The sequence below is a fragment of the Desmodus rotundus genome, chromosome 10 (assembly GCF_022682495.2).
Source record: "Desmodus rotundus isolate HL8 chromosome 10, HLdesRot8A.1, whole genome shotgun sequence".
Classification (NCBI taxonomy): Eukaryota; Metazoa; Chordata; class Mammalia; order Chiroptera; family Phyllostomidae; genus Desmodus; species Desmodus rotundus.
This window is the reverse complement of record NC_071396.1, coordinates 102143760-102168258: the sequence shown is the minus strand read 5'-3', so window position 1 is coordinate 102168258 and position 24499 is coordinate 102143760. Positions and strand designations below refer to the sequence as shown.

Genomic DNA, 24499 nt, shown 5'->3' with positions numbered 1-24499 from the left:
CACTGGGCAAAAGATCAAGGTGGTAAATGATGCCACCCTAGAGGGGCCTGCCCACCTGGCCTGAACCAGCACCGCCACCTAACCCTTCTAGTGTGGCTCACCCACTGGCAAACGGGTCCTCACAGAACAATGGCACTTCTGAGCAAGCTGACATCTGAGAGAGGTGGAAGGGGAGGGAGGAAAGCAGGCGTGTTATAGTTAAGTTAATATTTATCAAACTAAGAAAATTTAGGGCAGAACTAAGATTTAGAGCTTCTGGCTAATTTTCTGGTACTTGAAAAGTTAAGACACAACACTATTTATCTTTCTAATTAACATCTTGAAGCCTTATCTATAATCCTTTCTACCCTGTCCCTAAGAAATGACCCCGCCTCTTTTCATATAAACAGTAAAAATTCGAGGCTCCAATCCACTTGTCTCCTAAAATTTGGATCCTAATTCCACTACCAATTTCAACCTCAGACCTTCTGACCATAAATACAACCTGAATCCATTTCTTTTTTTTATAGAAGGATTTGGAAGAAAACAAAACAAAAACAATCAAAATAAAAACATTTTTAATTACAGAAATTTTCTAAATCCAGTCTCTTCCTGAAAAACTATAAAATTCATTGAAAAGAGTAAGGACAAGAAACAGGCATTTTTGACATAAGAGCACAGTCTACCAGTCAGCGTGCAAATGTCTCAATTAAAAAATTAAAAACCCAATTTGCCCAGTCTTGTCCTCGGTGCTCCGTAGGAGAGATACCAAACAAGCAAGACGTCTCTGTGCTGAATGAATTTCTGATCTGGTGAGAGGCCAGGGAAATATCCATGAAGTGGCCCAAGCACACGGTAAACCAGCCGGGGGCTACTTCAGGATCAAATGGGGAAGGACCTGCCAGTGGGATGCTCTCCCCTCGCCAGCATCTCTCAATGTCATCAGTGCGTGAGGTTTGCTGTGACTCAACTCGGACAGCTAACCCTCAGGTAGTCACTTGGGCCACACGTAAGTATGGAAATTTTTTAAAAAGATGTCACTGATATTTAACTCATATCAGTTTTTTTTTCTTTGTGGTAATTTTTCTAGGTGCTATTATAGTATCGGTAAGAAAACTTACCCATTTCTTTGATGGGCAAAACTAAAATTCTGCACAACTACAGGACAGATAATAAATAACGAGGTCTGCCTCCCAAAGGCAGAGAAAGCTGCTTCTGAGTTCGCAGGAAGATGAGGTCAGCTAGACAGAAGGAGGCCTCGTGACTGAGGGTCTCCTGTGTCAGGCTGAGGCCCTGAAACAAGAGGGTAACTACAGGGGACATCGCAGAGGACTCACAGGATGATCCAGTGTCATAATGAGGTGACTCTAGTAGCAGCCACCATGGCCCTTGTGGTTAAACCCCACGATGTACCCAAGGTGGAAAGGACACCGGGCAGGGGACAGGAGGCCTGTTCTAGTCACAGTCCTCCTAGCACTACGGGCACGTGTGACCTGGGCAAGCAGTATCCTTTCTGGACTTACGCTGTGTCAACCACATGTTTGAAGTTCAAAAGGTCTTTATGCAAAATCTGGTTCAAATCCTGTTCCAAGTGGCTCTCACCTCACTCTGCTACCGTCCAACACAGTGTAATGCAGGCAGCACATTGTGGAGAGCCAGTGGGAACAAGAGGGCCGATTTAAAGAAACCACTTGAGTATCGGGTACAATACTGAAAACAGAAAAGCTAAAACACTCGGGAAGATCGCGCTGCTTCCCTGCTCGAAATCACCAAATGCATCCGAACTACCACATCTCTTAATTCAGATTGTATATGCCAAGGAATATGATGTTTTCTTAGGAACAAAATGACATTTTTATCCTTCTCTAAACTAGGAGTTTTAAAAAAGAAATATATTAAAATGAGCACAGACTTATTCCCCGAACTATATTTTCCCACTGCGGAAAACAGAAATGTCAGAGCCGATTTCCTCGGGAAACCAACCCCCAGGAAGGTCCAGCCTGCTGACCATGGCTGTGGTACAAGGTCTAGGCCCCGGCACAAAGAGTGGCTGTGGACCCGCCGCTTCAGCATCACCGCCTCCATCAGAATCTGCGGGTCAGGCCCAGCCAGCCGCACTCTAAGAAGGCCTCCGAGTGACCCTGCTGCAGGCCTGCAGTAGAACAGTGCTTGAGTTCAGCGAGCCTACGGTCACCTACAAAAGACCACAAAAAGAAAAGTAAACTTACCTGGCTCCAAAGATGTCTTTTTTGGCGAGATCAATTCCGGAAACAACCTTCACTCTCAGAACACGTGATTCTCCCTGTTGAAGGGAAAAAAAGTTTTTAAAAAAATGGACCTCCAATGGATCCCACTTTCACCCTATGTGCAAAGTCAGTGATTCCTCTTCGAGCCAGAGCTAAAACACAGAATGAGCCAATCCAAGCACAGATAACTGCGCCTAGACTGGAGTTCAGAAAGCTGCATTCCGGCTCAAAATGCCAATGGCCCTAGAAATTCAGCGCTTCCAGGTGAAGTGAGCATAAGCTCAATTCAAACTACGTCCTGCAGATCAATTATTTCTGCTGCCAATGGGAAATATTTCCTGGTTGTGCCGAGAACACAACCACACATGTGCAACCACCTGGCTAAATGCCCGCATGCAACAGGGAGCCCTGAGACAGAAAGGGATTCCCTGTGGTAAAATGTTTCTTCAACACCATGCTTTCGAAATGTCAGTGCTGACCACCACACACAGTTCCTCGGTTCCAGTAGAAAGAACTAAAAAGACCATCCTGAATGAAAATCATCCCAAATCATCTCAGAAATCATTCACTCGATCCTCTGCTCATTCATTCATTCGTTCATTCATCCCAATGTCGTCTAAGCAGCTCCTATGTGCTGGGCGGCGAGCCAGACCCTGTAACATGGACAGGAACATGCTTGTGGTCTGCTCAGAGTGACGAGCAGATGGACAGCACCGAACTCCGTGACGTCACCACGTCAAAGGGCGTGGGTCGGAGAAGGGTGCGCGGCTAAGTCACTCAGGACGGACCAGACGGCTCAAGGGGAGGGGCAGGCAGAGGTCCAGGATAACTGTCTGGTTTCCGTTTTGGGTCATTAAGTGTTAGCATAAAATAGAGGAGTAACCTGAATTTGAATTCAAGGAGCCTATGAAACAGCCAGGTGGGAAAAAATAAATGATTAAATTGATAAATGGGAGAGATGTCTAGTCTGGGTTAGACCTGGGAGTTAGCCGTGTCCGGTTGGTAGTTGCAACCAGAGGTCAGTGGAAAGTCATCCAAAAAGAGAGAAAAGGGAGAAACGGCTAGGGATGAAGCCCTCAGGACACGAGCACTGAGGAGTGAGCGAGACGCACTGCACAGTTCTTCCAGCCCACCTTTAGTCAACACCTAGGTGAGGAAAAGAAAACCTACATGATTACGTAGATCCTGCATGTCAAGGGAGATAAAGACAGGGAGAAGTCAAGCACGGAGAGACCAGGACACTGAAGCTTCGTCCACGAGCCACCAGAGCGAGCAGGCAAACACTCGATGATCGGAACCCACGCTTGAGGTCATTTCCCTTCCAGTATTCTTCCATCCTTCTGACCGTCCCTCCAGCCACCCAGCCCCGACACGAGGCTGCTCACACAGAAACACAGGGTGCTTAGGAAGAGGCCTCTCAACTTGTGTGGACTTTTGATCGCTCTCAAATGAGGCCTGCTCTCAAGTTCACGAGTGGGTTCAGACAAGTCAGGAATAACTACTATGGGTAACCGTGTGCCCTGGAGCTTACCAAAGTCCCGGGTTCGGGGCCCTTCCCTTGGGTCCTGTAAGTGCGCGGTGGACTGCCCTGGCCTTTCTCTGACACTCACCCGACAGGCCCTGGGCAAGGATTTTCCTTAGTGCAGCTGCCATCTAGGTGAAGGTCTGCTCTGCCTCTCCCAGCAGGCTGTCCTCCACTGTCATCACTTGCCATCTCCCATGGCCAGGTCAGCTCAAGGAATGTCACAGCGAAAGAAAGTATTTGTTACACATCGGTCAACACTCCTGCATAGAGTCCCTAGTGTGCCTGGGCAGTTTACGGTCCACTAGTGCCAGAGCACGTAAACTGACAACAAAGGGTTAAAACAAAACCCTCGTCTGCCAGGATAGGGGGTTAAAGACCTTCCCTGAGATGGAATGAGGAAACATTCAGAAGAAGAAATGGAGGACAGGGAACATATTTTCCTGTCTCCCTGCTACGCAGTAACTCCTTCTGATAACCGACTCAGGCACTACGGTGAGTCTACTTCCATACCTAGGCTTGCACTTGGGCCTGATTTGGGGGAGATAAAGAAGGGAGCGTGTCCAGGCTGGAAACCAAGATACAGTCATCAGTCACAGCAGAAAACAAGATTTCTCTGTCTCGTAGCCCTTGGCATTCTCAGAAATGCTGGGCAGTGTCCTATACTTTCCACAAACTTGGTAGGGGCTTGACGGAACCTTGCCTGGATTCAGAGGAAGAGCCTGGCTAATGCCCGGTTCCCATAGGTTTACACTAATGTTGAGTGAATGTTCTTACTTTAGGTGGATGGACCCACTTTCCAAAGGCATACATTTTAAAATCAGCAAACATTTACGTGAATAAATGAATAAAAATAAATTTCAGTAAAGGGACAACTAAAATTTGTATGGAAATTGATTTATTCCTTTAGTAATAAGCATGAGCACCTGTTCTGTGATCTGGGGCTACAGATGAAACACCCCCCTACCCTGCCCAGTCACGTTCTAGTGTTACTGAGAGTGCGTTACGTAAGAGCTCTTGATTATACGGCAAACAACAGGGGAGTCTGCATGGCAAATGGAAATGCATAATGGTGATAATTTTAAGTGCTTTATTGAGTACTTCACATTTTGTACACACGCCCTTTCACTAAACAAATTTTTACGTAGGAATCAATCCTAAGAAAATAATCATTTGTGGTACACAAATCAAACAAACAAAAAAAAACTAGCTAAAAGGATAGTCCCCAAAGCATTTCTTAACTGAAAGAAACCTAAAAGTCCCTCAAAAGTAGACAGCTAAATGTCTATAGCCATTCTGTGCAATGGGCTACAATATGGTCATTAAAAATGCGTGAATCTGCAGCGACCTTCATTCATTCCACAAGTACGTGCGGGGTTCCCACCGCCATGTGCCAGACACAGGCTCTGGGGCTACACGTGGGAGCAAGACGGAGGTCCAGTCTCAAGGAACCCACGATCTAGAAGAAAGACTATAAATACACCGCGCAAACTAACAAGCTCGATTACTCCTGAAGGCGGTAAGTGCTTTGATGACAAGATGACGGTTAAACGTAAGGAGAGGGAAAGGGGAGGATGTTTATGACTGGTGTTTGAGAAAGGCCTCTTGGGAGAGGAGACATCTGAACTGAAATCTGAAAGAGACAGAGGGTGGTGACAGGGGAGGGCAGGCCCTACAGGGGTGAGAGCAAGTCCCAAGGCCCGGGGGAAACAAGGCTGGCATCACAGGGAGAGGCCAGTGAGGCGCAGTGGGGCCAGAGACCTGCGAGGCCAGCCTCACCTAATAGTGGGTGGGCATTAGTCTAACCCACTTTGGAATGTTTCAAGCACAGGAGTGACAAAAACTGACTTAAGTTTTTAAAAGGCCACTTTGTTTTTGGAGGGGAATGGACTCTTGGCGAACAAGAACAGAGGAGGGAGACCAATCGGAAAGAGATCTGTCAAGAGATGGTGGGGCTTTGCACAGGATAGAGGTGGGGAGGTGACCAGATTTAGGATATAAAACATGGTTGAAATAAGCTATCTGGTTAAAACAAAACTTTCAAATGGTTTATCAAAATGGTTAAAATGAGTTAGAGATGAGCAAGTTGTTCAACAAGCTGTCTCCCTTTTCAACTTGGACCCACAACTAGACTACATTTCCCAGCATTCCTTGCAATTAGGTAGTCATGTGGCCAGGTTTGGGCCAATAGAACTTGGACAGAAATGATGTCAGCATTTCCCAGAGGTGCGGGGGAGGGGCATACCCCTCCCACTCACCATCCTGGATTCTCTCCCCATCCTCCTGTTCAATGAAAAAGATCTTGAAGGCCAAGAAGGGAGAGACTCCATGACAGGAGCCAGTGGACCAGAGCTCCCCCCTCCCCCATCACCCACTGACCCTGCCCAGACAGTGAGCCGGAAATAGACTTGTCCTGTTTATTCGCACTAAACACTGAAGCTTATCATATATAATGTGATCTCATTTTTAAATAAATACCAATTATACACACAGGAAAAGATCTAGAAAGGATGTTAATGGTGATTACCTGTGGATTGTGGATAACTTCTTTTTGCTTATCTGCTTTTTTCCTTTTGAAACATTATTTTTGTTCGGAACTATATTTTTGTTCGAAACTATATTTTTGTAGAAACTTCAGAAAACACAGAAGAAAACAAAGAACACTTTATAATCACAGGTTTAGAAATTCAGGCTTTTGTATTTCTAACATGAATACGACTTTTCATAAGAAAAAACACATCTACAAGTTATATAATAGTCAACTCGCAAAGGTAGAAAGCTGTATATTTGGAAGATGTGACGAGGATTCTTATGTAATATGTAGCAATAGCTGGGAGATGAATGGAAGACAGAGACTTTATTGAGCACTTACTGTGTACAAGCAGCTATGGCAGGAAATTTACCTCTCTTTGAAGTTAAGGGCAGGGAGCTGGAAAGAGAATGCTACTCTATAAAAATAGTTTTTACACATGGGGTTCGGACATACAGCAGAAACTTATCTTTGTTTCCTCCAAATGACAACCTCGCACACAGAGCGGCCACCGTCACTCTGTACGGGGACACATGACCAGGTGTGTGTCTAACTGGTGTGTGCCCCAAGCCCAGCAATTGCACTTTCTGAAGCGTTTTATTACTTTCATAAAATGGATGCATGACATTTTGGTCCCTGGTTATGGCTCCAGGAAAATTAAATATTTAACTAAGGTGGCCTATGGCACTGAAACCTTTGTTCGGAGAGAGAATGTCCAATGCAGAGAAAGCACAGGCACCCAAGAGGTGAGGCCAGACAGCCACAGGTCTTCTCCGGGTCTCAGTGTCTCCTCCTGCTCCTGTTCATCTGCTCTGCATTGTCACCAAGTAACAGCGACAGTCCTACGCACCTAACATGTGTTTTTCTTTCCCGCTGAGTTTCCCAATTCTTCATCAAGACACAAAACAAGGCAAGGTGGCCGGCCAAGCCACAAATGAGGGGCACAGAGGAAGTCCCAACTTATCAATAGGTGGTATTCTGAAGGCTTATTTGTAAGACAGCCTGCTCATACAATATAAACTGTGTATAAGTGGTTACCAGGCTCCCGTGTCCACCCGCAAAGCCTATTACATAATCTATCAAACTTGTTCCTACGGGAAAATAAAGCTCAGGTTCCGATGCAAAACAAGATACTAGAATTTACCTTTTCTCTGATGAATCTGCCTTGAGAAGGTAGCTTTTTATAACTGATCCCTTATTCTTCACTATGGCAGCTGATCTCCTCCCCCACCCCAAAAAGGTGCCATCTGGGCTGGGAAGTAGTGTTCTTTCCATGCAGGGATCCACTGTGACCCCAGGTGTCACAAACACCAGCTGTTCACGTGGACAAGGAAGTCCTGAGCCAGGGATTTGCACATCTTGATCATTCTCCCCTAAATCAATTTATGTGTTTACTTTCCATGTTCTACCTCGTATTTGTACTTCTAGCTATGACCTGTAACACTTGCCAGCTCGCAGGAAACACTCCCCGGATTTAAGGAGGTGATCACTATGTTTTATACCACTGAAATATCTGAGTTGTATATACATCAATTGACTTCAGTGGCTTTGGAAAACAAATAAGCTTACATACATGGAAAGTGTTCGCACTGCGCCTGCCACACAGCAGATGTTAATCTTCCCGTTCCTCCCTGCTCTTGCCCCAATTTGGAGACAAGATCCTGTTGTATATATACATTCGTAAAAATCTCCTCCACTATCCTATCCTCCCCCTGACCGCTACCCAGATTCTAGTCATTGCCAACTCTTCTTTTTTAAGATTTTATTTTTAGAGAGAGAAGAAGGGAGGGACCAAGAGGAGAAGAGAAACATCAATTTATCGGTTGCCTCCCCCAAGTGGGGACCTGGCTCACAACTGAGGCCGGGAATCGAATCTGTGACCCTTTGGTTTGCAGGATGATGCCCAGCCCACTAACCCACACCCATCAGGGCGCCAACCCTTGCTACACCCTGTCCTCTTCACCTTCTGCCTTTCCACCCCAATTCCTACACTCTGGGATGTCCAACCCTTTGGTGCCTCTGAGCCACACGGGAAGTAGAAGAGTTGTCTTGGGCCACACATTAAATATACAAACACTAACAAAAACAAAAACAATCTCATAAAGTTTAAAGTAAATTTACGATTTGGTGTTGGGCCGTATTCATAGCCGTCCTGGGTTGCATGCGGCCCATGGGCCACCGTATGGACACCCCTGCCGGAACCTTACCCCTCTTCACTCTCTTGATAGGCTCCCTGACTTTACCTTGCTGATCCCTTGCCTACCTTCTCTCTCTCTTACTTCTCCTTGTGGCTTCTAATTACACATTCAACAAAAATGTGCTGAGTGACTGTGACATTCAAGACACGGTGCTAGCAGAAAGGAGGGGCACCAAACTGAACAGGGCACATTCTCCTCTGCCCCTGAGGGGCCCCCACATACCTAAAATATACCTACGGCACAGGGGTGGGACAGGGACGTAGATGTGTGTGCTGAGAACAAAAGATACAAGATGGGAAACACACCCAGCTCAGGCTCAGCTAATACTGATGACAGCAAACAGCCCCACCCACAGAACCCTCCACGGCGGCCGTTCACCACTGCCAGACCAACACATGCCCCCAAACAAGGAAGTCCTGAGGATAATTGTTCCAGAAACAATCCCGGAAACATGGGATTCTGCACAATCTACACTTCTCTACCTTGACTACATCATGGCTAGTATTATGCCAAATGGAAAAGTTGGAAGAAGTAAAAGATGACCCCCAAGAAAAGAATCATACTTTTAATGGTCAAGGGGACTCAGCTTCAGAAATTATATTGTGTGGTTTTAAAATATGTCTACAAATGGACACTCCTCTCTTAGAAAGGTGGAGCTTAACTTTCCTCACTCACCTGGGACTTAGGGACTTCTTTCTAATAAACACAATATGGAGGAGGTGAGCGGGTGGGACTTTGAAGATTAGGTCATAAAAGGCCTTCTGGTTCTCTCTCTTGCTCCCGTATGCGCTCGCTCTCCCCAACTTCTCGCTCGCTCTCTCTCTGATCACTCCCTCCAGGGTATGTAGTGAGGACCCTTAAGCTGCCCTATGAGAGGAGAGGTGGATGCTGGGAGGAACTGAAGCCTCCCACCAACAGCCATGTGGGTGAACCCTCTTGGCAGTGGGTCCTCCACACCCAGTCAGGCCTGGGATGACGGCAGCCCTTCATCGGAAGGCTGGAGTCTTAACTGCAGCCTCATGAGAGACCCTTTCCTGCTCGCTCCCGGTAACAACGCGAGGCACGCGTCAGAACCACTCAGCTAAGCCATTTTTGCAATAATGCATACTTGTTGTTTTAAGCTGCGAAGTGTGGGAATAATTTGTTTGCAGCAGTGGATAACTAATGCATACGGAGAATCCAAGGCAAGAACTGTGATCTAAGTTCTCTCTTTGCTGAGTTGAGATGCCCCCATGTGTTAGGGACAATGGTTCAATACGAGGAAAAGACGCCGGCGAGTCATAGACTCTGGCCTGTCATATCGTGTACGAAGCACGGCATTTTAAAGGCAGAATTAAAAGAATGTGGTAACTTGCTCAATATAAGGGCAGGGGCTGTATTATTTTTAAGAAATTTGGCATCTGATGCTCTGTAAGTACAGTCAACATTTGAAACTGAAGCAATTCCAGCAAATTTAGGATACATGACCTTAAGTCTAAATTTTTAAATTCCAGAAACAATGGCGATAACGTTAGAGAGTAGCTGTGAAACTTACATTTCCCTTAAAGCAACTTTAATTCACCCCTTCGTCATTCCCCAGCCTCATTCCTGTTACCACTAACAGAGGACGGTCCCACACCGCTGAGTGTAACCTGCACTGCGCCTTCTTTCAGGAGCTCCTGAGCACCTGTCGTGTGCCCCACCCTGCAGCAGCCATGCCTGGGTGGCAGCCTCTCTTCCTACTCCTTCATCTGCCACCTCACCTGTCCAACCTTTCCAAAATGTCTCTTCTCCACAGCTCCAGTGGGACCTCCCCATGGACCAATGGATCAGACTGGAACTCCTCAGCCTGGCATTCATGGCTCACCGCAACCTGCTTTATTCCCAACTACATGTGCTCTTCACGGTAACACAAGTCCCCTCTTCCCTGTACTTTCCCATCCAGCACCTATTCACTCCAATGGGCCACTCCGGTTCATGCAGTACAGCAGAGTCCGAGCCCACAGTTCTTTTCTGTGTCCCAGGAGAACACGCACGCGCAGACACACACACACACACACACACACACACACACGTTAATAACAGCAATGGGTGGATTCTGCAGGAACTCAGACGTGGAAGACATCAATGTACCTGCGAGAGGCGTGTGGAGAGGGGAAACAGACCAGAGAGTGGAGTAAAGCCCCAGAGGAGTGAGCATTGGAGCCAGGCCCGGAAGAATGAGGAAAAGGGGGAGACGAAGGAAGGAGCATGGGGGCACATGGCGAGGGGACGGAGCCAGGGAGCTCGCAGGTGGGGGAGGGGAAGAGCTGCCCAGGCCGGGCCTCATCCTGTGCTGTGCAGGTGAGTAACGAGCTGCCTGCATGACAAGCGCAGAGAGTAGACTGGAGGGAGTCAAGTCCAGACAGAGGAGGGCAGGGACACTGATTACGTGGTCTGCTCCCCGTCTGGCAGATGGAGGCCACGGGCCTGGTTCCAAAGCCATTCCTGAGGGAACAGCATGGCTCAGTGACAGGCTGGCTCTGCCCTGCGAGGCACAAAGGAGCAGACATCAACTCAGGTTTCCAGTTTCGGTGTTAGTGGGGGCTGATGCTAGTAGACGATGGAAAATAAAGGAAGGAGAGTGGGTCTGAGGAGGAGGGAAATCAAAGGACTTGGCTTTCTTGATCAGAGGTTATCTTCCCCCTGTGCAGGGAGAGATGACCAAGGGCAGCTGGAAGTCAGAAACCAGAGCTCGGTACACAGGTCAGAAATGGACACTCAGCACGGGAGGCCTGGCGCCTTCCTCTGGGCCTCCCTGCAGACCGACCGTTACTCTGGCACTCAAGTGGTAAATCACTGTAGCCTTCTTTCCTTATAGGGAAGTCTTATCTGCTCAGCTGAACTTGGTGCCTGCACTGTCCAATACAGTAGCCACTAGCTCCATGAGGCGAAGTTAAATGGAATTTAAACATTTAAAATCAAAACTCAGTTCCTAGGAAACTAGCCACATTTCCAGTGCTCAACAGCCACCTGTGTCCGGTGGCTACCGTATGGGTCAGTGCAGATACAGAACATTACCAGAAAGTTCTGCTGGAGTGTGCTGATCCAAGGCCACTAACTAGATGCAAGAATGCAGCCGGATTTGAATAACCTCTTGTGAAAGGAAGGGGGGAGGGAGGACAGGACTCCTATTCTTGCCCCAGTGATAACTCAGAAGAGGTAAACTATGGAAGTCAGCTCCCTGGCAATGAGAACGGTTTTCCTGTAACACAGGTTCCAGAGTCAAGGTTTCCTCTGAAACAGTAAAGACTGGCAGGCATACAAATGAAGTGCCTATAAATCCATATTTTGCTGTGTATAATGCACTTTTTTGCCGAAATTTTTGAGGGAAAAATAAGAATGCGCGTTATACATGGGCAGTGCTAATTCTGCATCTACATAAATGTTTTTAATTATGTTTATGTGTTAAAAGTGTAACTCTAGAAAGCAATAACAATATCCACGTGCAAAATAATACTCTGGAATATGATTATGTTTTTTCTCTAAATATAAATAAATAAAAAATTGAATTAAGAAATTGAAACACAAAGTTTTTTTTCCTGAAAGTTTGGGCCAAAAACGTGGGTGTGCATTATACACGGTAAAATACAGTAACAGCTGTAAAACCTAATTAAGCACATACTGCCCAGTGTAGTACAGTCTTCCTGCACTGAGGCATTTTCAAATGCATCACACAGACAAAGGAAGGGGGTGAGGGTGGCCGGATAGAGGGTGACGAAGATCAGGGAGTTGCGGCTAAGCCCAGCACAGGCCAACGGCATGACAAGGGGGCTGAATCATGACAAGGGGGCTGAATCTTGCACAGTATACACAGAAAAAGTATTCAGGAGGCAAGAAAAGAGGCAAAATCCCAACCAGCTTTGGTTTTGGTCCCTTTGAAAGAACTACTGACAAAACAGGGCACCGTGTGGAGGGGAAGGGCTGGCAGGGAAGGGAACTAAACTCGGAAAACTGAGAACAGTTGAGAAATGGGAGTGGCCAGCCATCTAGAAACCTACCTAGTGGGAGCCCTGCGAAGACAGACCAGGCCCAAAGGATGATTGAAGGCCAATGTGAGGAAGCTCCTCTGACCATGACATCGGGGCAGACCAGCCACAGCCACCTCTCCCCGGGGCACGTTAAATAAACGCCAACAGGATCGCAGCCGAGCCCCCATAAGAGCTCTGTCGATTCTCACACGGCAGGGCCTCGAATAAGGCCGTTTCACAGGAACGTTGACGGCATGCCCTAGGGACTTAGCTCTTGGTTCCAACAGTTAGCCTACAGCAACACTGGCTTTGTTAGGGTTCGTTTTGCGGCTGTTCGGGGAACCTGCGGATGACTTCAGTGAGGACTTGCGGTGCCCAACCACGTGGCTGGCGTGGAACCATGCGAGTGTCCACCGTGCCCCCTGCTCCACCCCTAGGATGAAATACTGTTTGGACCACGCCTTACAAGTGCTAGCCGCACCTCTCCTCCTTTCAGTGGCAACATGAGAGGTCTTCGTTGCCGAATTTGAATACAGGAGAGTCACGGCATCCCAGGTGGCGGTCCTGAGCACTTCGCAGGTGTCACCACCATTCCAAGTTATTTCGTCCAGAAAAGTACCTCTGAAGGAGAAACGGGGGTTCGGGTGGGCTCAATCAAGGGTGGGTGGGGCCTACGGTCACTCATGTGCTACATGACATGATAACCCCATAGGCCTCACAGCTAACATGCGAGAATGCAGATTCTTACCCATGTGGATAGATTTTTAGAGTGGCTCTCAATTAAAAACGTTAAATCTTCAAATGCCAAGAATGCGGAGGGGCGGGGGGAGGGGTTAGCAGTGCCACTGAACGGTGCCCATGGAATGAATGAGCTGGCAAGAGCCCAGCTCAGAGGACACAGTCACTCTCTTCCACTAATTAAAAACTCTCTTTTTACCAGGAGAGTTGGTAAAACTCCATGTAAAAGGTCTTCAAAGAATCCATTTATCAAGGGTTCTTTTGTTTCAAACCTTAATCATAAGACAGGGAACATTTTTAAATTCCTCTAAGATCACTAAGACAGGAATTATCCTGCATTCATAGTTCTAAAAACGATCATAATAAACAATGGCACTTTGTTGGAAGCCAAAAATCGTAGCTCAAGATCTAAAATTTTATATTTTTCATGGCGCTCATAACTTTGACCTCTTACAATAAACTCGAGCCCGGGTTTCTGGGTCAAATGTGTTGTCGTTGGACTAGAAGGAACTGGAGGAGAGCTGTGTTTCAGGAGGCAGGGGGGGCCAAGCATCCTCGGGAAGATGTTCCCCGGGGGCCCGGGTCTGGAGGCCCGGGTCTGGGGTCCCACATCTGAATCTCACCAGGTGGGACCAGAAGCACACACGGCTCATGTCAGTGGGCCTTGCAAGGGCTCCCAGCATCTTAGAGAAGACACACGGGAACAAAGCTGAGAACTCGTTCCGTGTCGAGCTTTAGATTTTACAATGAGAAAATGCCTTATACGTGGCTCCAAGGCTCAGGACCAAAAAGTAGCACCTTTTCTTGAAGGGCAGGTTGAACACCTGCAAATTACTGTCAGTGGGAAGGCTGCCTGGGGAGCGCACACTTGGAGCAGGGGCTTTGTTTGCTGCTTTGAGCAAGGGCTGTGCCCATCTCTGCAACAGGATCACTGCTACCACTGCTACCCCTGCTTCCCAAGTTCAAGGAGCAGCACCACACAGAAAGCTCACTAGGTGTCTATTCCCCGCTTCAGCCCGCCCGACCCCCTTCCATCCCCAGGCTCTGACCTAACAGCGCACCACAACAGACAGGTTTCCCTCCATAGACTGCACCCAAATCCCAACCCTGCCTCTTGGACATCACCCCCAAGCCCGCCCGCATTGGAACTGGGCGTGTTCCCGAACTCTTCAGCCACCCAGCTACAGATGATTTCCTGGTGTGCTCCCACAAATTCCCTATTCACTACTAACTTCATCCTTAGAAGGTAACTGTTTCTAATTCCTGTATAGGTCTGAAGATCTTGTGAAAAAACTACCCATTTTTGGACTACAGCTCTGAGCCTTCCAGCACCACCGACAACACAGATGATGAGAACCAAGCCCCGAAACACAGGAGAGGGAAGGAGCCGGGGACAGCCAGGTTCCACAACTTGTTCGACCAAATCACGCCCCTCAGGGGCTCAGAGCCCCTGCCAGGGAACTCAAAGGGATTGAAGGCACAGCAGATGGGCAAATGTCCGAACTCCGAAAGAAAAGAAGTTACGTATCATAATATAAAGTATGCATGTCAGCCTAATGGCAATTTTTCCCTCTACGAAAACCAGTTGGCTCATTTTTTTTTTTTTTGCTCAAATCCCCTACTTGTCCTTTAGGGGTTAAACTTAAACATCTCGTAAGTCGTCTTTCCAGGCTGCCCAGACTAGTCACGTCCTCTGGCAATAAGCCCCCACAGTACCCTACATTTCTCCGCCTGCCCTGCATTGTTGCTTTTCAACTTGGCTCCAAGGCCCCAGGAGGAAGCTGTCAGAGGGCAGGGACAGGACGGATCCCAGGCAGTGACAAGATTAATGGTCCACGTGCAACCACTCCAGGCTGAGAACCACAGAGCAATCTCTTCTGTCCTCAGCACCATTTCCCCAGCCTCTAGCAAAAGCAGGGCTCCAACATTCCCGGGGGAGTGGAAGTCTGAATGCCTAAATGACATCAATCCAAAGCGACACTTCAGAGCAAATTACGAAACATTTGGTAAGCATTTAGAAACGGAGAACAATGTACAGCGAAGGCTTGCTGAAGAGGAAGGCATGTAAACTGACTTCCTTTTCTGATAACTCCAGGGCATGCTGCACATTAGTGTATACAGCCTTTGGCCAAACCACAATTTATTCTTCTAGACGCGTGATTTTTTCAACCTTTTTCATCTCGTGCCGCACATATGCTTATTGCTAAAATTCTGCGGCCCACCAAAACATCTATTTTTGCCAATCTGTCAAAAAAATAGGTATAATTTTGGTTCATTCACACTGGAACAGCTATTGTTGTGTTGGCTGTTGTCATTTTTTATTTGGCAATCTAAGGGGAAAGAGGTCAGTGCCCCTGACTAAATACAGTTGGGGGTTGCAGGTTTTAAAATATTTTGCAGCGCACCAGGTGAAAGCCACTGTTCTAGACAGAACAATGACGTGGGGGTGAGTTGATACTAAAGTTAGACAGGACTCAGTTTTGTACCCGCTTGCCAACTCCAAGCTGAAGTACAATCTCCAGGGAGGTCTTGGGGGGGGCTGTGCAGGTCAGGGGGCTCTGCTGCTAGCTCCATCCAGGGCAGCAGTGCGAGCCAGGAAAACTTGGATGGAGATATGGATGGCAGACTAGTCCAGTTGGTCGTCAATACTCTCAGCTGGACAAAAATGTCTCACGACTGGAACAGAATCCAAAAAGATTTCATCATAATGGGTGATGGGGCCAAATCTCACAAGATGGCCTTTTCTAGCGGGGGCGCACCCTCAGCGGCTGGGGTCCCTGCAGAAGACAGGGATGGGGAAGCATCAGAAGGCGGGCGGGGGGTGGATGGGCTTTGGGGTTGTATTTTATCTCAAGCTCAATATGACTCAACACATTAAACCACTGGCACCATTCAAAGTCCAGGGCAGGGATGACGTCATGCTGTGCCCTGGGCCAGCACTGTGTTCAAACCCAAGTGGTGTGACTTAGGAGGGAGGTGGTTGTTTTGCTTTGCCAATAGGACAAAATCCAAACCATAGAACACTAAGCAACCATCAGAAAAAACGAGGATGTTCTCTAAGTGCAGGTTTGAAAATCCAAGCCGTACAATCCCATGAGAAGGCCAGGTGGAGAAGGTTTCTCAGGGTATGCCCCCATCCTCTGTCCACAAAGGACAGGAAGGAGATGTGTGTATGTGCACACAGGAATACTTGTTTGCATGTGTGTAAAGGAAACCTTATCATGGCTGACGGGGCACAGGGACTAGTGGGCTCGGGTCAGAGGTGTGAGAGAGACAGGTAGACACACACACACGCACGCACACTCACTGAGATGCCTCACCGCACAGCCTTCTTTGGGCTTTTAATTTAAAACCATTGAAATGTATTAACTCAAAACACTTGTTTTTAAGTAACAGGATAGTTAATAAACAAACTGACATCACATGAAGACTGAGGCATGTGTGACCTGGTTTGTGTTTAAAACAACAACAAAAGAGACCGGATTCTTTCTGTAGGAGGGGCAGTGGGGCAGCTGGAGCAAAGTCATTTTCTGGTACGAGGCTGCAGAGGGCAAGCCTCGACCCAAGGAGTGAAAGCTCCAGGGAGGCACATGGGCCTTCCTGAGGGGAAGAAACTTCCAGTTGTTCATCCTGGTTGAACACAAAGCAGGTGGCCTCCTGGGGCGGAGAGCTGGCCTGTTAGAACCAGAGTGAGAGCAAGAGCCTGCCACCTGCCAGAAGTATCACCAGGGGCAGGAAAATGAACCAGATGGTCCCTGATGTCCTTCCCAACTCGGAGATGCTGTGATTTCAGAAGACGCTGCACAGGAGGAGCCAAGAACTCAGTCTAGGATGATCTGTGCAAGATCACACACTCTCACCACGTCTAGTACGTGACTTCTCTAAGACAGAACCCAGGATAGAAAGGGCAATCCCTATTCACCTCACTGGGAGGCACGAAAGACTATTCACAAGTCAGAATGCTTCCCTATTGGCGGCCAGTTTTAAACAACATGAATGAAGTAACCAAGAGAAATGAAATAAAAGTATTTGTAAACAGTATCGGGGTGGGGGGAAGTCTGTTTGTTATTATTCTTATCCCACATCTCATCCCATGAAGGATTTATGGTCACTAACTGGCTCCATGAGAGGCTTAAATTCCCTCTTATGAAGACAGCAACACTTCCTCCACAAGGGGCTGGTCCTTAGAACCATTCTAAGAAACAGCACAAGGGAAGGGTTACATAAGAAAGTACAAGTGGTCGCTGGTTCAAGGAGCGGCTGCAGTTAGCTTGAGTGCTGCACAAAAGCTCAACGGAAACAAAGAAAAGCAAAACCACCAGCTGGACCCAGAGAATGAAGACAAACCTCCCCAGGGAACAATGGCAAACAGAATAGAAACTTCAAGAAGCCACAGCGCCCAGTGCCACAAACCCAGGAAAGCGGCCGACTTCAACCCCTGGACAGCAGATCTTCGGGGAGACAAGGGTAATGAGACTGGTGCACCCGTTCACGGGCAGGGGCCCACAGAGCAACCACCTCTTACCCAGAACCTCTTCCTAATTCCTCCCTCCCCTGCTATCATCCCCGCTGAGTGCCAGCGGCAAAGCCGGAGTGGGGTCCATCTCTAACTTATCTGCCAGGTGTCGGGGCAGATCATGTTCATGGCTCCACACTGGAAAAGAGACAAGTGTGCTAGATGTATTGATCTTGGACAGAATCGCTGCTCCTATAACTTTACTTCCTTAAAATGTGCAAATGTGCATTACCAGCTTCAACATTTCAGCCAGGCCTCATTATCCAGCAATGCCGTTTTATTACAAAGCCATAACTCATCAACAACTCATTAACGACACAGCGACTCTGAAAAACTCTGTTTCCTAGCTTATTGGAATTTTGCCTTGTGTTTTGAATGGTGAGTTTTTTAAAAAAGCAAAATAGAAACTGGTTAAATTATTTTTCAGTTTCCTCTTTGAAGACACACATGCAAATTAAGGATTTAATTTTTTTATTTAAAACTATCAAAGTCAAGTTTTCTAGCTTTTTTTGAAACTGCAAAATAATCTCAATTACTATGTGGGTGTGCGCAGCTTCAAAGGATATTTATAACTAAGTAGTACCACAAGCAAAATTACAAAGGGTGTGTTACTTCCAATGGAATATTTTCGGAGGGGAAAAAGAATAACAAAGGAGAATGTTATGCTATTCTTTTTTAGAATAGCATAAGACAGCTGCAGGATGCCAGATAGCATCAGTGTGCTAGTTCCCTGAAAGACCACCTGAGATACATTTTTCACTATTCCTTCCACAGTAAGATTATTTTTGAATCGTCATACTATGGATTCATGTGATGTGGGAGGGGAGAGAGTCCATAATGAAGTAAACCCTTGAGAACGGCTTTTGTTTTTCTACCGACACCTGCACGCAGTTTTTGCAGACCCCAAGAGCATCTGAAACATCGGCGGCCCTCATAAATATTCGATGAATGACTGGATTTTGTGAATCATATTTGGGGTTCACTGATCCTGCCCTGGGAAGCAGCTTGTGGGCCGTTGGGAGAAACCGTATACAGCTTCCAGACAGGGGTTGGGACTGAGCAGTGTCACTCCAGGCTGTGACTGTCTCCTCGGTCTGCCCCTCCACACAGCTCCCCCTGTCTGAAACACAGGTCCACCCCAGAGCCGTAGAAAGTTCAAGGTGGTCCAGGACACACACATACAGGCAGTCCCACTTTGCATGGACCCAAGTTCAGCTGGCATGGAACTGTGCAGAGCAGGGGGGCTGCCTGTGCTGCATGGTGCCCGTGGAGGAACTTCAGCTTGGACTTACAGCCTTTTTTAAGGCCCACATCCCATGTCTATTTTTTACTTTATTTTTAAGAGGTTTTTATAGACTACTTGTTTTTCTTTCATTGATCAACCCCCATCGAATGCTATTTCTTTCCATGACTTGAAATTCTGCTTGACTCCAATGTCAAGCACTTTGCACTTGGTTTTCACAGTCATGTAACCGAGTGTAGTGACTTGCGTTTCCTTGGGCTCTCCCAACATGAATCCTAGGAGACACAAATGTCAAACTCTGCCCACTTCTCATTGCAATCTCTTCAGTCACAGGCCCTGGGGCACATTCTGTACCTTTCACAAAACCTCTGTGATTCTGAAGGTCCATCTATAAAGTTGCATTTATGAGGGTAATGTTTAAAAAATTATTATCAAATGAGAGATGACAGAAAGACGGGAACCAACGATTCATCCACAGGATGATGAAGCTCGCGAAATCACCAGCCAACCCCACAGGGCACTGGACAGACCTCTTCTGCCCCTGGACCTGCTCATTTCGGCTCCATGCCCCCCTTCCAGTGGCCGTTCCCAGTCACGGAACATCGCTACCTGTCCTGCAATCTGTGCATTTCCCACCCTGGACAGGTGCCAGTTTTCTGCGAGGTTCTATGCAGGAAGATGCGCTAGGAAGCCGCTGGACCAGCATGGAGCATCTTGGAGTACCGATGTTTCTGGAAGTCTTGATGGGACAGTGGCTCTCCAAGCGTGGACCCCTGGCCACAGGCACCTGCAGCATCTGGCAACTTGGAAGAAATGCTGATTCTCAGGGCCCGCCCCCACAGAATCAGAATCTCTGGTGTAGCAGTCCAGAGAGCTGTGTTTACCAGGTCCCAGGTGATTCTGAAGCACCATAAAGTTTGAGAAACAATGTTACACTAAAAGAAACGAGAGGGTATCATGGAGTAAACTGGCCATTGCACCAGCGTTTTTAGATTTCCCACTTCCAGACCCATCTGCAGGGACCACCTCTGTCCCCTCTCCCCAGGGAACAACACTTGGATGGAAATGTGTGAGGAGCGCCAACATCTCCACCTGCATCTGCAACCCTAACGCCCTTCCTCTAGGGGTCCCAGTCCTGAGTCTCAATCTCTCACTCTCTCTCTCCACTCCCTCTCTCCCCTACCGCCTCCTCTAGGAAGAGGGGGTAGAACACACAGCAAAACCTGCACAGACCTCACTGTTCATCTCAATCCCTCCAGAGCCTCGCAGCGTCCCGGTGACTCCCATCAGGAGTCACCCTGTGGGAAAGAACATACATTAGTGGAGTAGGGAATAGCTCCACTTTGAGTATAATTTTCTACTGTGTCTGGGTTGTCGTTTTACTTATCCTTTTTTAGTTTTCCAAAGAGCGTGTATTATACTTTCATAAGGAGAAATTCTTCTTCCGAGAAGTTGGAACCACTTCACGCCGCAGCAGATTCCCTTTCTGTCTCCCACGGACGGCCTCTCTGCGCTGCGGTACCTCCCGGCCGTCTGACACAGTGGGGGCAAACGCAGGTGTGGGTGCTGCCCTCGAGTCAGCGCCCTGCCTGCTGGAGTAGCCCCCTTCTCTGCCTGTGCTGACCCACGGGCTCCGGCCGCCCTGGTCGCCCCAGTCTATGGCTTTCCCATGAGCAGCGCCCCGACCCCCCACCCCCTAACACAGCCTCCTCTTTGCTTCCTAATCCCACAGATTATTTCAAAATCCAGCCAATTGAATTACTGTTAACACCTGAGCCTATGTGCCCGTTCTACCTAAAACACCAGAAAGCTTTGTCCGGGCCGCTCCCCCCCACCACCGCAACGCCCCCAACACATTCCCGAGAGCCCGTCACCGGGGGGTACAGACTGGGCTTTCACAGCCCCCCGTAAGTTCCCGGGCTGCGGTGACATCCGTGTTTTCACACTGGTTCTGGTCTGGACCCCTGTACTTAGCAGCCAATACTTCCACACTGAGCACGCACCAGGAATTTAAATGCTGAATTGCCACGACTCATCCCTGACCTCCGGAAGCAAACCATAAGGCAGGAAACATCAAGTGTAAGGAGTAAACTTTCAGGGGCCTGGACAAGCTCCCGGGGAAAGAAACAGGAGAAAACCAGGTGGGCGTGGCTGACCTGAACCCTGGAGGGCAGGCCTCAGTTTCTCCCCCTGCTCCTTCCTCCAGAGCAGAAGCGGTCATTTCTGCCCCCCTGCCCCCGGGTCTGTAGGTTTGGGCCTAATTTGCAGAGTCACCCCAGGAGAGCACGTTTGGCACGTCTGGCATTCCTCACGTGCTCTCCGAAAATGATCCTTAAAAGGAAAGACTTCACAAAGTCAAGGTTGTTTGTCACTACAAAAATGACACTCAAGGCAAATTATGAAATCCCCTGTAGAGGTTTTTAAAGAGTAGATTAGATTCCAATCTCCCCACCTGGGTGGGGCAGGGACTGAATCCCTAACAAAGGTCAAAGTTCTTTTGTAGCCAGAGGCATAGGGGATGGACATGACTTACCTGGGGCAGGGGAGGGGAGTGAGCAAGATCCCAGCAGACAGGGCCACCCCCCCTCCACCACTGCACTAAGGCCCCCAGCCTGGAAACCAGTGCCCTGGCCTCTGTGCGGCCAGCCCCCCGGCCATCACACAGTGACAGCCAGGGGGTGCGGCCAGCCTGCTCACACACGGGCCACTCACCTGCAGGAATACCCTCCCCCTCTAACTCCTCAGAAATTTTCAAGGCAATCTAGCAACATAAGGTCTAAAATGCATTTTGTCGGCCCAAATAATTGGTGCTTTTCATTTTCTCCCTTTCAGGACTGGAAACAAAGGTTTCAAACCAGTAGTTGAAATATATCGGAACCATGCAGGTTCGTGACACGGGCCAGCAGGGTAAACGGCAGCTGAGTGGAGGTATCGATCCCAGAACTAAAAGGTAACACTGCTCACAAAGAATGCTGTGTTATTCCGCTGCTTACATGTAAACCTTCATCAAATCCCTCTAACAGGCAAACAGTGGAACAATGTAAAACCTAAAAGAAAATCCACCTTTCTTTCAAAACATAAGCTAAGGATTCTACTCAATATTTAACACTTAGGAAAAGCCTTACTCAGATAAGCTGCGTAGAAATAAATTACTTTCCAGCAAAGCTTCCTTTCTCACTATACAATTTAAGAAAAACAGTCACAGATGTCATTTCTTCTTCCTTTGAGAAAACAAATTCACAGCTTTCAGCGCATTCGTATATTTTTAACCATTCATTCATTTCCCCCCCCAAAGCAACATCTCCACTGAGGACAACCAATCAGGCCCATGCAGACTTGCTTATAAATAAAAGTTCACACCCCGGAGGTTTGAACTTTATCCTTCCAGAAGGAAGGTCAACTATGTTAGAGAGGAATTAATTACTAGCTCAAGAAATCCTGAGGTGAATCAGTAAAACGACTATGGATGATTTAGCAGTTTTTAAATGCCCCAGGAAAGTAAAACCTCCCCCACACCCCCAGGAAAAGCCTTACCGAGTGGCATTAACTCCTTAACTGCAGGGCGTGGCACTTAGGAGACTATACCCTACTTGTGAAAGGGGAGATAAAGCTGGAAACCCCAAGGGCATTTCTGGAAAGCATGCGGAAGTCCTGGCTGCCACCAGTGGTAACTTTCCACTGGCAGGTGAGGAAGGGAAAGGCAAGCACTTTACCTGGACTCCCTGGACATTGCAACTCAGGTGTTCTCTCAGCTGACTTCACACCAAAGGTGCCTAAGAGGCCTGCCACCTGGACCCCACCGCTCAGGTTCCGAGAGCCCTGCAGGTGCGTCTTCAGGAAAGGGAGTGAGTCAGGCCCAGGAAACTCCACCTGAGGTCACCTCGGTTGTCAGCGTCCCTCCGCCCTCGGTAAATGTTTAGAGGTGCACCCTGGGTTCAAGGAGCCCTTTAAATAGTTCAGTTTGTCCCTGAGCAAATGCTTCCTCTTCCGCCACTTTAGGTCGATGCAATTCTACGACTGGCTGTAAGGTTTCTCAGAAAGAATTCGCATTGTTTCACTCAATCAAAACAAATCCGTTAAGCTCGGATCTGCCAGGCCATTTATAGTGTATCATTGAGTCAAGAGACATCTGATTTCTCAACAACTTCTTTCAGCAATCAAGTAATAAAGTCTGTTTTAATTTTTTAATTACAGTTTACATTCAAGATTACTTTGTGTCCGTTTCAGGTGGACAGCATGGCGGTTAGATGACACATACTTCACGAAGCACGCCTCCGGGTGTTTCCCGTGCCCACCTGGCACCACGCACAGGTCGATGGTACTGACTGTACTCCCCACGCTGCACCTCACATCCCCGTGACTGTTTCATAACCACCAGTCTGTGCTTCGTAGTCCCTTTTTCACCCAGTCCCCCAACACCCCCTCCCCTCTGGCAATGATCAAATAATGAAATCTTAAAACACCAAAAATATGGATTCACCTTTCTTCCAAGAAAGACCCCAAAACCCAATGCACATTCCATCTGTGCTCACAAAGGGCACAAAATCAACTCGGTGTTATGGGCTAAACTGTGTGAGCCCTAAGCCCGTGCACCTCAGGTGGTGGGTGCAGTATATATGGAGACAAGGTCAGCAAAGGGGTGATCAAGTTAAAATGAGGCTGTTGGGGTGGCCCCTGACCCAATCTGACTGGTCTCTTGATAATCCATAAACACCTGAGATTAAGGGTCTTCTTAAACAGAGATAACATAATTAGAAACAGAGAGTGAAAGGTGAGGTTTGTAATTTCAAACTGCTTTTTTGCTGCACAGGAGATGCAAAAGGAAATTCTCATTTCAAGAGTCTCCATTATCTGGGTCTCAATGTTCCTTAAATATCCGGCATCAAAATGGTAAGTGGAAAAACCTTTTCCCGAGCCCATGGGCTTGGTTAAGCCAGTAACGAGAACTATATTAAATGCAGTTGGTTCTACAAAAGGCAGTACGAGGTATGATTCCCAAAACTCCTTTAGTAGAGCTTGAGCTTAAACTCCGCCCCTCAGAAATCCTCCCAGGTGTGTGACACGTCTGAGCCCATTTGCCAGGCTGTCACATGTCGGACAGGGGAGCCGGTCCACATCAGCTCCCTGAACACCCCAACAGGAAGACACGAAATATTCCTTCTGAAAACGGAACGAAATGGCAGACATGAAATCAGCATCAGGATTTAATGGAGGGTGGTTCAAATTCAATTAGGAATTTGGTAGAGGGCAGAGACAACAACACAAGCCTCCTGCTAGCATTCCATTTGTCTGAACTTGGCCATGACCAACACCTCAGACCTGCTTTCACAAAATAGGGCAGTGCTGTTTTCACGGCCCCCGCGTGCTCTGTCAGAGGGCAGCCTGGAATGCAAGAGCCCGGCTAGGTTTACTGACCGCAGGCACAGGTTCTAAGCATATTTCAGGGTTTTTTTAATTTTTTATTTTTTGAAATTTAGAAGTTGGGAACAGGTGAGGGAAACTTTTCCAATATTCATATTAGCTACACTCAATCTAAAT

General features: G+C 47.7%; 1 protein-coding gene across 2 annotated transcripts in view; it reads right to left on the bottom strand.

Moving 5' to 3' along the window:
* Positions 1-24499, bottom strand: part of NEDD4L (NEDD4 like E3 ubiquitin protein ligase) — a 292637-nt gene that overhangs the window by 206604 nt on the left and 61534 nt on the right. For both annotated transcript variants that reach the window (XM_024580553.3, XM_045187633.2), the window contains exon 2: positions 2208-2281. In XM_024580553.3, the coding sequence (XP_024436321.1) occupies positions 2208-2281 (74 nt within the window). The remainder of the gene's footprint in view (positions 1-2207; positions 2282-24499) is intronic.